General features: G+C 40.8%; 1 protein-coding gene across 1 annotated transcript in view; it reads right to left on the bottom strand.

The window, feature by feature from the left end:
- Window positions 1-13,137, bottom strand: part of LOC117960443 (adhesion G protein-coupled receptor A3) — a 185,161-nt gene that overhangs the window by 137,621 nt on the left and 34,403 nt on the right. Inside the window, exons 4-7 of the mRNA XM_034898347.1 lie at window positions 11,921-11,992; window positions 11,674-11,745; window positions 11,101-11,264; window positions 2,521-2,734 (exon numbers count right to left, since the gene is read on the bottom strand). Of these exons, the coding sequence (XP_034754238.1) occupies window positions 2,521-2,734; window positions 11,101-11,264; window positions 11,674-11,745; window positions 11,921-11,992 (522 nt within the window). The remainder of the gene's footprint in view (window positions 1-2,520; window positions 2,735-11,100; window positions 11,265-11,673; window positions 11,746-11,920; window positions 11,993-13,137) is intronic.

Raw genomic sequence — 13,137 nt, forward strand, 5'->3', positions numbered from 1 at the left:
GAGACTGTCTATCACCTAGTCACACATGTTGTTGATATAATATTGTTAAAAGCAGCTTTAAGTACAGAGGTACTGTCAACAAAATGATTAAAAGTCAAGGAAAACACCTTTAACAGGGATATAATACATGTATATCAAATTATTTAATATATTGCTACTTATGTGTTTACTGTTTACTGTTGAAGCTAGAGGCGGAGCCAAATGTCACTACTCTTTATGCTTTTAGGTATCTGAAACTATGCATCACCACATTCATTGTATTATTCAAGCTGATTGTGTTTACTTTTTAAAATCTAAATCTGCAATAAACTTGTAAATATTTCCTTGCAAGGTAGCTGGACTGTTGAGATATTACAATATCAAGGAGCTGCTGGCAGCTACTGGAAGCTACTGGCAGGTACTGGCAGCTACTGGCAAGTACTGGCGCGGGGTGTGTGTGGGACAAAACAACAACGGCGGGCATAATGACAGATGGCTCATCCAATCACCTGCCAGGTAAATCTTTTTAACGTGCCTGCCCCTTTCCGTACAGTTTTCTTCAGACAGCTTCTCAGACGGTTCTGTGCAACAAACCATCTGGCTCGTCAGATTGACTAAATATAGTTATTAAATAAAATGTCGATTAAAAAGTGCATTAGTTCTGCAGTGAGGTAAATAATGAGGTAGTAGCACAATCAGAGTGTCTTAAAATTGTACTTACGTATAGTACTTTAGTCTCCACCACTGTGGATAATGGATAATGGTAGGCAATGAGTAAGTGACGGACAATGTATTACATTGATCCATATTAATTTATACTACAATAAAAAATAAACTATGCCAAGAAACATCACAGCACCTTCACTAAAGGTCCCTTCTCTACCCTTTAATCCTATGAGCCAAGGCAGAGCTTTCACCATAGGGATCAGTGAAAATGTCAAACAGTAAGCTGTAATGAAAAGAAAGAAATATTCATATTTGAGGCGTTCGCAGTCAGGGGAACGGTATACCTTCCCGGAAATGGAGCGGAAAAGTAGCCGTCACTCCTGTGCCAAATAAACCACACAACAAGAGGTGTTCTGGCCCTGTTGACACAGGGATACGTATTTCTGTCAGCACTCCATCAATATTTATGTTAGAGATGCAGAGTCAGTGCAGGCAGCAGTTAAACTAATCAACAGCAATATGCCTGAGCCCTGTTGCCACAACAGTATGTCAAATGCACACACACATACACACACACGCAGACCACTGAGAAAACAAAGACAGAAAGAGGATGGAGGGTTACAGCAACTTATTATATATATTAAAAAAATGTGCAAAACCAGTATTGCCAGTCTACTTTATCACCGCAATTATGATTCAGCATCTGTTCCTCTTGGCGTGTGCTCGGCTCGCGATGGCGCGGAGGGATCGGCTGGACGGCCAATCTCTAGAGACGAGCCGCAGAATTGCTCTAAGGTGTTGGCATGCTGCCAAGCCAATTCTGTTCTGTCCTTTTAGATCCTTATCAAGGGCACCAATAACAAAAGGTAACTCACAGCTCATATGGGTGAGTGAGAGATGCCTGTGTGTGTGTGTGTGTGTGTGTGTGTGTGTGTGTTCTTTTTTTGGGGGGAGGGGGGGCAGTAAACGTTTTCTGCCACATGCCATTGCTTTGCTATTGAGTACATCCCACTTTGCAACACAGTTATACAAAAGAGACCGTATTTATTGATATTGATTGAGTTCAATATCGATCGATTCAAGACCAAAGATTCTTTTGTATCTTAATATAATGTTTCCTTAATTGTTTCAGTGGTGCATTAACTTGTTTGAATGAGACATGTAAGAATAATGATGACGGACACTTCTGCTCCCAACCTGTAGGGGGAACAAAGGAGAAAAGTGCTTTGGTGCCTACTGTAAAGGTGCTGGTTGACAAGTAGCTAATGCTAATGTAATTCTTGGTGGGTAACATAAGATTACGACACTGTTCAACACGCTCAGTTATTTTTGTTTTAACCACGGTTAACAACTCTGGGTTAACCCACAAATTCATCAGTAACGTTAACTGATATTTACATGACTAATCTAATGGCAATTTAGCTAGCTAGCACAAAACAGGACTGAGGCACCAAAAGGATGAATACTAGAAGACGAGAAGGATAACTCTGTGAGTTGGAGTTGATTCTGCCTTCTCACTCCACGAGACAGGTTTGTGGAGCTGAGTGTCACAATTTTGGGTTTTATTTTGCCTATCGTTACAGCCCTAGTGTAGATGTTGCATCTGTGTCTGTGTGGAACTCACAGTGACCCCTGTCAACATGTGTGTGCTGAATGAATGAACATAAATGAAGTTTCTGCAAGTGTTTTTTTCTATCTGTGACAGTATGGACTGTTTATGCAGCAGGCTATTTTTGTGAAGAGTATTTTGATTTTATCTGCAAGGATGGACTTACAAACATCCTTGGTGGTGTGTGTGTGTGTGTGTGTGTGTGTGTGTGTGTGTGTGTGTGTGTGTGTGCGTGTTAGTGCAACCCTCCTCTCCTCTGTGTGTACCTGGTGAGCAGGCAGCAGTCGTGAAGCAGGGTTTCCTCCACGTAGACGCCCCGGTCCTCCTGCGTGATGGCGCTGTGGCCGTTGTGACGCCACCGCAGCTCCACCGAAGGGTCCAGGTAGGAGGCGGTGCACTGCAGGGGTAGACGGTCTCCGCGAAAAACCACTTGTCTCTGGGAGGGGATGAGCTGGAACAGGGGCATCTCCAGAGGTCCATCTGGAAGACGAGGAGAAGAGGTTAGATGGTAAACTTTCCCTTCCCCCTGTCAGAGGAGGGGAAGGTGAAGGAAGAGAGACAGAGGGAATTCTTCCATCCTTGGGAGAAAAACACAGAGGGAGAATGAAGGTTTTAGGGGATCAGTGTTGCAAGTGGTGTTAAAATCTAGCAATCAAGTGCATGATCTAAAATCAGAGACATATGAAACCGGCACAGACGACCACAAACACATTCATAGCGCACGTGTATGCCGCCACAATATTATCAACACACACACATTCTGTCAAGGTCACACTCCCCCCGTCCGTCGTTCCCACATGTTGTTGCTATGAGAGATGAACAGCAGCTGATAAAGAAGAGGCCTTGAGCACTCCCCTGGACTCCCCTTGACTCCTTACATGTTCACAATGGAAGCCTGCCACAACACCAGTGATAGGATTACTTACCAAGCAGGCTGGCTAAGTCCTCAAGACTTTTTGCCAGAGAATAAGGCTACTGTGATAAGAATGAGATTAGAAGACATGGGAGAGTGTTTAGTCCGGTGCCAGAAAACAGGAGGGGGTTTGATTTTTTGTGGAAATCCCTCAGGACCTGATTGATCTAATCATGCAGCAGATATAGAACACACGATTTCTCTGATTAGGATGAACCTGTGGAGATGTATCACTGCTGCCAGGTTTGGTAAGCATAAACAGGCCATATACAAACTATATATGTACATATACGTGTATATTTTTGTTCCGGGATTAGCCGGGTGCTTTGCCAGCTCACTTGTACCACCTTGGGAATTCATTCATAGCGCTTTCGTTCTTTAAGACCTTTCCTTGGACACGGTCCAAAGAGCAGCGTAAGCAAGTGCTTTGCCTTCGCTTGTATTCCAATCAATTGTGGATGTTGCTGCTGACAGGCAATTCAATACAGGGGTCATAAAGTCTTTCACTGCTCTATGCATTGGTTTGGAAACAAAAAAAACACTGAAAGATCTAGGCTCTCATTTATAAACCGGGCGTACGCACAAAGCGAGGCTGAAAGTGCGCATACGCCACTTCCCACGCAAAGGTTGTTATTTGTAAAAAAACTAACTTGACGGGAGATGCGCAGTCCTCCACGCTAACTCTGACCCATGCGTACGTTCATTTTGGAGACGTTGGGAATAGGCGGCGCAGATGGTGAGGTGGTGAAGTGATGGCTGACTGCAGAAAGGAAGCGTGGGAAAAACGATTACACGTAATATTTTTAAGTATTGATGCCTCAGCAGTGACATCAAATACTAGCATTAGATAACTGCAGAAAATAGTGCAAATAACTAAATATCTGTCTTTAATACTGTGCATATAACATCAGTTGTCGAAGTCTGAAAAAAACAGATGTTAAAGGTTCCATGACATGGTGCTCTTTGGGTACTTTTATACCTTAGTGGTCCTTGAGTACTGTATCTGAAGTCTCTTTTATATAGACCTTAGTGGTCCCCCAATAATGTATCTGGAGTCTCTTTTATATAGACCTTAGTGGTACCTAATACTGTATCTGAAGTATCTTTTATATAGACCTTAGTGGTCCCTAATACTGTATCTGAAGTATCTTTTATATAGACCTTAGTGGTGCCCCAATAATGTATCTGGAGTCTCTTACCCAAAATTCAGCCTTAGTGCAGAATAACAGCTAATGGAGCCAGTCCCACAATGAGATTTCCTTAGTATGTGCCATTTCTGAGTCTGCAGGTTTGGAGGTGGATAGAGGAGGGTGGGGGGCAAGGTGGAGGGTGGGGGTGTGGCCTTGACCAACTGCCTATTAGACTTTTGTCTTCAAACCAGTTGTGCTGTAATTTTGGCAAGATGTTAACAATCACAAATTGTTGCAAACATATAAACACAGGACGTGATAAGAGGCTGGTTTATCTGTGATTTATAGAGGGAACATTGCTTAAAGGTGTGTGTACGCACCGTTTTATAAATCAAATTGTTTTTGCCGTACGCCATTTTTGGCTTTTGGCCGTGCGTACACTTTTAGTAAGTATATCCTTGGTTTTTTGAAATGAGACCCCAGTTGATGTGGTCAATTGTCTCAAACCCAGCAACGCATTATTTCCCTTGAGCAGAAAACTCTAGCAAGCACAACTGTTTATGGTAATACATAACCGATATGCAATCACAGCGCAGAACACATGCAGAGCTGTGACCTCAATTTTCTACATAAGTAATTTATAATCATAGGTGCATAATCAAAAGTGCCATTGTTTCTAGAGTAACATTAAAAATGTGTCACTAATATTGGCTCTTCCTTGATGACATCTCTCAGTAATTACTTGAGCTGACCGAGCTGAGAAGTCTGCAGCAACAGTTGCTGAGGCTTTGTTTTCTCCTGCGGGGTGACACGCAACAGACACAGCATGGGTGCCGTTGACTGTTGGCTTGGCCGATGCTGATACTGTTGAAACAACACTTTGAGCCAAGGATCAGAGTGTGGCTGCTTGCCTTCGGCTGTTGTACACTGCCAGAGCAAAATGCAATTATTGGTTTGGTTGGTGTGTGCGAGTGTGAGTGTGCGTGTGCGTGTTTGTGTGTAGGAGGAGGAGAGGGAGAAAGACAGGGACAGGGACAGAGGTATAATGATATGTACTTTATGCCTGCATGTGCGAGTGTGAGTGTATTAGCAGTATGGCTCAGTATCAGGACTACCAGGGCTTTGTTAGGACACAGATAATTTCCTAGAGCCTTAACATGCCACCCCAATAATTAAAGACTTTGACAGTCTTCACTCAATTAACATTTCTTGAAATCCTTGAAATGTTTAAAGAAATCAAAGCCCATTTTGACAATATGTAGGGATTCATGCAATCCAGTGCATTTATATCTCATTAATATCACTCTCACTGTTCCCTGTATGCTCCCTTGTGCTACCGTCTCAGAGAGAATATCCAATTGCTGCTGCTTCACATTAAACAGCTTTTATTGTGAAGCAGCCACAGGAAACAAAGTGTTTGTTAGAACTGAACACAAAATTGCAACTTTAAAATTACCTAGCAGAAATGTTTTATCCATTCCCCCTTGAAATGAGGATTATTTTAAATTCAAAGTGGGATCGCAACAAATGTGTCCAGTTTCCGCTGTTTTGGATTACTTAACTGTACCCCTCAACTCAACTCCTCCTCACATTCATACACTTATATTTGTCTTCATCTGATTCCTACTTTGATGTTTTAAAATTGAATGTCCAAGCCACAGAGACAACCGGAGCTTCAATTGACCACCTGGTTCTGCTGTAGTCGTGTGTGGGGTGAGGCCGGTCCAAGCTGCTGCTTCTGCGTCATTTAAATGTAAATATAAAACTGAATTAATCCATTTGTAAAAGTACTTTAAATCTATAACGGTAGTAATCAAAGGTAATCATAAAAATGTGATAATTTATCACACAATGTCACACGTCAGGCTCCATAACTCTCTGCACCTTTTCAGTTAGTATTGGAACTGTCACGATTTTGAAGTTCGGACAGTAAAGAAAGATCTTCTTTTGTAAAAAATAATGTATGGTATGGACAGAAAGCTATATAGTAAGAGATACATGAGTAGCCTATTTCCGTTCCTTTTTTCACAAGACAAAAAGGTTCAACTTTTCAATAAAGGTTTTGAAAATAAAACATTCTCAGGCTGATGCTCATGTTTTGGAAATCACTTCATTATCATTCTCTCAAAGCAGCTGATTTAAAAGAAGAAAAGGTGTGTGACTGAACTTCAAAGCCCCATGTGACAGACTATGCTGTTATATTTCATGATATTTCTATATCACTAAATCATTAGAGGCAGACAACAGGCTAAACGACATGGGCCTGCATGTGGAATGCAGTTTAATAACATGAGGCTAATAATAAAGGCAATTGCACGGCTGTGTCATCATGCAATATATACTGCTATAGAGAGTAGAAGCATAACATGCCATGTTAGCTCTGGACTCATGGCTGTGCTGTGGCTCTCATCCCAGCAGTGTTAAAGAACCAGAAGGCCGTGGCTAGATGAGTGAAACAGACGCCTGCCCTGACCTCAACACAGGAAGCACCTGATCCTGGCAGGAAGCTACGCACGCGCCCCCGTTCCCCCTCATTTGCAGGCAGTACCCGACCTGTACCAGCGCAGGGACAAGGGCTCATTGCTGGAATGTAGGGTGCAGACATCTGCTACCCATCAGACTGGAGCAGCTGGAGAAAGAAACACATGCATCATCTATGACACGTCTATGACAAGGGGGGGAATCTCACTGGAGAAATATTTATATTTCGGTATGCAATTGTGGAAGAGGGATATATTCATTGTATATTTTTCTTGATAACAAGAACCTAGCACTAGGTACTAAGCAATATCCCACCCACACAGCCTTAACAAGGTCCTGGCTTGTGTACGCGGCTGTACGACTTTCCCTTACAAAGTGAAGCCATATAAAAATAACAACCATCAAATATCATTAAAATATATGGTTGTTAGAGCGCCGCTCTGTATCCAGTTGAAAATGGTGTGTTGTAAATGAATAAGCTATTGTAAGATGGAGTTGTGCTGTGGAGAGACAGATGGATCCATGCATGGTAAGAGCAGGGAGCCCAGGACGTTATCATTGTAATCCGATAATGGACGCTTTAGGGCCTGAAAGGAGCGCTCCGCGTCCCGCCACTGGATCCAACTTGTGGCTCTTTGTGTGTGGACTGCGCTGAATTACCCTGTATTTGCTGTGGATTGTTCTGTGTAAATGAAGAACACATAGAATTAGGATTACATAGAATAACTCCAGAGTGTCTGTGGTGCAGACGTGTCAGGACGGTGCTGTCTGTGTATGCTGCAGACCGGGACACAGTTTTCCTCATCAGTTTTCTGCAAACTGTCACACATTATGCATACGGTGAATATCTATATAATGTCCCATTGCTTCCTCACATACACACATGCACAAACAAATACAGTCATACCCCACTAATAACCACTTTCTCATTCCAGAGCATTATCCCCTGTGTGAACCAGATGTAAGGCGGAGAGGAGGATGATTCTATCACATGAGATACAATTCCCCCTGGACTGCAGCATGGAGCCAGAAGATAGAGCATTCAAGGGGGAGGGGGGGGGCACAGGGAGATTGCCTGTCTGTAACTGCGTGTCTGTCGTAAAAAAACGAAAAGTGAAGGCTCTCTCTTTACTGTAGCTTCCAGCCAGTATAGAGGCCATTTTGTTCTGCTTATAAACTCTGTTTGATGTATGCACCGCTGATACACACCAAAGACTGCAACAGTGTCTGTCTTAATCTTTTAGTCAATACACTAATTTACTCTTAAAGTACTGTACATTAGCCAATTTTAAATTCTTAAAAATGGCTTTTCACCAAAAGTGTCAGCTGCTTAAAACCAGACGTACAATTTCACTAGCGTTCTAAAAATGAATCAAGGACAAAGGTTTTAGTCTTACAATTCAATCTTTCCATCAAGCTTTCAATTCAAGCTTTCTTTTGGCCTTTCATAGCGTTGTATTTCTCCTGTTTTAGTCTTCTGTGGGTAAGGACAAACACACCATAAAGGACAAAACTATAATTTAGGGCAGGTTTTGCTGTGGACATCTGACCTTTTCCACCAACCTCTTGCTACATTTTCCCAACTGGCAGCTGCCCGGCTCAACGACAGTCTACCACTGGCCACACTTACTTCAGTATTAACAACTATCAGCTCAATTATATGCTTTACTAAAAGGGCTTTGATTTTCTTGACACAGATTTCTTCAGGTGATATGAGGATTTGAAGGAGCAACTTCTATAACACAAGCTCCTTCCTCTGGCCCCAACACAGGTGGAACATTACAGGGCCACACAAATACTGTATCATAAGACAATTGTTGCCCGGGGCTTTGTCTCTGGCACTAAATCATTGATATTAGGCTTGTCAAACCGTTCTTAGCAGGTGGAAGGATACCAGTGGGAAAGTAAACCTATTATCAGAATATATCTACTTAATCATGTCCTTGTAGTGCTAACCACTCGGAAATGTAATATTATTGAAAGGAAACTGTATCTAGCTAATCAATAGTCTTTCTGTATTAAACATTCCATATTGAATACATTACTATTTTTCAGTGCTCAGCTAAATGTTAATGCTAAGAAACATATTAATGTGAATGGGATATTTGGTTCTTCAATGCAAATTTAGTGCAAGAAAATATTTAATATATGAGCTCCATTTTGATTTAAAAACTAATTTGGCAAAGTCAGCATGCATGTCAAGTTGGCAAATGTCGTAAAGCAAGATCAATTAATTACATTACTAGATAACATTTCACACTGACGCAGACCAGTATAGCGCCTTGCAATCAAAAGTCTAAATCTTGAAATTAGATATTTTGTCCCAAGATAAAGCTGAGAATTCATGCAAGCCAAAAGACAAACTTGAAAAACAAGGTTTTTTTCTTGAAACTTCAGTTTCATACAAATGTAAACAGATGTCCCCTAGCTCCCATTACCACAAAGCAAGTAACATAAACTTGGATTAAGTATAGACTTTTTTAAATCTTAATATAAGATCTCTCACATACTTACAAATTTTAAAGTAGAGTTTTTGCAGCATTTTCATATAGGTAAAATGTCTAAAATCTCTTACAATGTATTAAGATGTGATGGTTTAAAATGTTTCTTACTTTGTTTAAGTATACATGAAGGGATGCAGTAATATGCGTGCAAAATGGAGATTCAGGAGTTTTCTTTTATAGGAAAACCATGGAAACCAAGTTACATAAGGTTGTATGTTTACATGATTTTCAAGTGGTCCTGGTGTTATTCTCTGAGATAAAAAGGATCCACTTTACTTGTAATTTCTTTTAAAAGTAATGCTAATTTCTCCCTAATTTTAATCTCTTCAAAAATTGCAATGGATTACCGTACAGTTAAATAACATTAACTTTACATGTATTCTCTTTGTATGCATTTAAACCGCTATTGTTTTTTAAAATTATTATAAGTGAGTTATGGTGATATCATTATGTGTTTTGACCTAACGTTAAAGCACCCATAGTATCTTCATTTTCAGGTTCATAATTTTATTTTGAGGTGTGTGTTTAGGTCTCTGTTTTAGCTACACAGTGAGACATCTCACTTGTTTTAGCTGCAGCAGTTTTAGCTACTGCATTTCGTATGTAATGACAGTAGTTGAATCTAATCTAATCTAATCTAATCTACAGAATGAGACATTTTACTTGTTTTAGCTACAGAGTGAGACAACTCACTTGTTTTAGCTACAGAGTGAGACAACTCGCTTGTTTTAGCTACAGAGTGAGACAACTCGCTTGTTTTAGCTACAGAGTGAGACAACTCACTTGTTTTAGCTACAGAGTGAGACATTTCACTTCTATACTTTGTTGGGAGTCACACGTGCGCAGTAGCTACGCTAGCAAGCTACTGTTTCTCCAACTTTGGCCTGTACAAGGCAGGATTAGCTGGGAGACTAGCCCCCTTGTGTCAGTTAGTGACCTACAAAGCCGTGGAGATTTTGACCAGTTCACCCAGAGACTGAATGCAGTATACATTCAGAAACCTGTATCTCACTCAAAACCGCACAGATGTTTTTTTTCCCAAAGTGTTTATGCATGTAGAAGCATCAGAGGCACAAAATAACACCCCAAATCCCATAAAAGTATTTCTTTTCATAAAATGTGTACTTTAAATGATACAATTATATGGGTAGGCTATATCAAACATTAGCACAAACACAAATGGTGATGTGTTTAGCTTTGTGACTTTTGTTCCCTTCTTTTATTTTTTTAGCTTTGTGACTTTACTATTGGCAAAAAGGCTAAACCTAGCTACAGCTAATGCTATCTAGCTAACTAATTTGAAAGCTATTGGTAGCTATCAGGTTCTAAAGCTAGCAACAAGCAATGTTTGGCTATATCAAACATGAGCTAAATGTGGATGTTTTTAACTTTGTGACTTTTGCTTTCTTTATTTATTTTTTTTAGCTTTGTGACTTTACTATTGGCAAAAAGGCTAAACCTAGCTACAGCTATTGATATCTAGCTACCTAATGTGAGAGCTATTGTTAGCTATCTAGGTCAAGCTACCAACAAGCAAAGAGGCTAATCCTTCAGCTATTGTTGTCTAGTTAATGTGCAAGCTATTGCTAGGTTTAAAGCTAGCAGCAACATTTATTTAACCGCAGGAATATTAATAAATAATGTGCATTATGTAGAACAGTGCATAGTCATAGTGCTATTTTAACACTTTTCAGGTAATTTTTGTTTCTAACGTTACTACTTTATTTTTGCTTAGCTACATCAATTTAAGAGTTAATCAGTATCACCCGATAGTGGCCTTTCTATGTTAAATTCACCCTTACAAAATAGAAACCTTACCACATCTGAGCTGTTGTTCACGTAGGTTGCAAAACTCCAGTCCGTGGAGGTGGGTGGGGAACACACATACCGTGTCATTGCCAATCCTCATTGATTTACTTCGAGCCCAGAGGAGCAGCCACTTCAGCTGACAGTCACAGAACAAAGTCTCAGTGCTGAAGTGCCTGTTGGGGAAACCAGCGTACAGTTAACCTGTGTGCCTCTGTTACTGAATGTGAGCGACTTCACTCATCATATAGGCGGACAGCAGGCATTTTGACATGTCATGAAAGGAAAAACACAGGTGTATAATTGGTCAAATTATTATAGTTTCATTTCTTAAAATGTGTGCCAGTTTCAGGGTGCAGGTATGGTGCATTCTGACTCAATGCTTACTAGCCCACCTACATGAAGCAGAGCCGTCGTTATTGTCATTAGTCATAGCTGTGACTTTACTGCTAATAAATCACATTGAATATAACGTCTTGACTTTTACCCTTGACTCTGTAGCATGATCAATAACAAGGGCTTAAACACATTTTTAACCACAACTTAGATAACTAAATGTATTATGTACATGTGTTGTTGCCTTACAGCACTTTCAGAGCCACGAGGTGTGTAAAGAGTCCCACGGTCAGAGTAGAGAAGATGTTCCCAGATAAATTCCTGTTTGTGAACAAGGTAAAACACAAAGACATTCATCCACAGACAGCTAACTCCTTAAAGCAATAGAACTGTATTTTCTTATGCATTACTAAATCCGTATCAAACGCCATATTCTGACAGTACAAATTAAGCATTAAGCTTTGCGACGCATGTTTTCAATTTAGGGATTACTCACAATTTTGAGAGGTTGCCCAGATCGAGAAATATTTCAGGCGAGAGACAGCCAATCCTGTTTTTGGACAGGTCCCTATAAGGACAAAAAAGGTAAAGGGAGAAGAATTTCCTTCAGTTCATATAATGGAAAACAATTTGACTGAACTTGTAGTCAAAACAACAGACAGAACTTGAAGTATCTGTTTCATGCATGCTTGCCTTAATGTGACACAGAACTTAAACAGCTGTGAAGGCTGTTGGTGAACAATGTTTAATTCATCTACTCAACTTTCTCAAATATCTATGCTGACCGTCTGTAACCTTTTACCCCTCATAAAACCATTGTTGGCACACACACACAACCTCACATTCACACCCCACGTGCTAATGCAGTGGGCTTCCTTATGCGAGTGGCTGAGCACTGTCGCGTCCGTGGCTCGGTGCCCTCACACTTGGTAATTAAAGAGCTGCTTTACTGGAGCAGCTGTGGGAAAATAAGCTGAGCACTCGAGTAATCACCAGTTGGGGAGCACTTATATTAGCACGCTGCTGCTCCCTGAGCTTGGCGCACACGCGCCCCGAAACAGCACAGCTAAATCACTGCCAACATCTTTGCCAGCCATCCCACTAACTATCAGGTTACAATCATGTCACTCACTCTAAAGCCTATATGTAGAAAGGCCGGATGACAGTAATCACCAGGAAAATGACTTGAGTAAAAGAAATCAAAAATAAAGATAATTTTTTTTTCTACATACCAAAATTAGAACATTGGACATATTATATTGCAAGTACATTTTATGTAAGTTGTGTGTAAGTACATTTGAAAGTCCAAGTTTATATATTGATGAAAACCAGAATACACTTACGCATTTTGCCGTGAAATCCTTAATTGATTTGGTCTGACCATTAGGTTATGGTGAATGGTCAAACAAAAGACAGAGACACCTGAATGCAGCACTTGCGCTAAACAAGTCTTGCTTAAAAGGTCCCATGGCATGGTGCTCTTTGGATGCTTGCGTGGTGGCTGGGTGTGTAGCCTCGACCAACAGCCACTTTGCTCGATTGGAAGCCATAATGTAGCTCTCTCATGGACGGGCAAAGCAGAGAAAGTTGAGGTAATCTTGCCCCCTGTGACCTCATAAGGGGCAAGATTCCAGATCCGCCCATCTGAGCTTTCATTTTCTCAAAGGCAGAGCAGAATACCCAGGGCTCAGTTTACACCTATCGCCATTTCTC

The sequence above is a fragment of the Etheostoma cragini genome, chromosome 17 (genome assembly GCF_013103735.1).
Source record: "Etheostoma cragini isolate CJK2018 chromosome 17, CSU_Ecrag_1.0, whole genome shotgun sequence".
NCBI lineage: Eukaryota > Metazoa > Chordata > Actinopteri > Perciformes > Percidae > Etheostoma > Etheostoma cragini.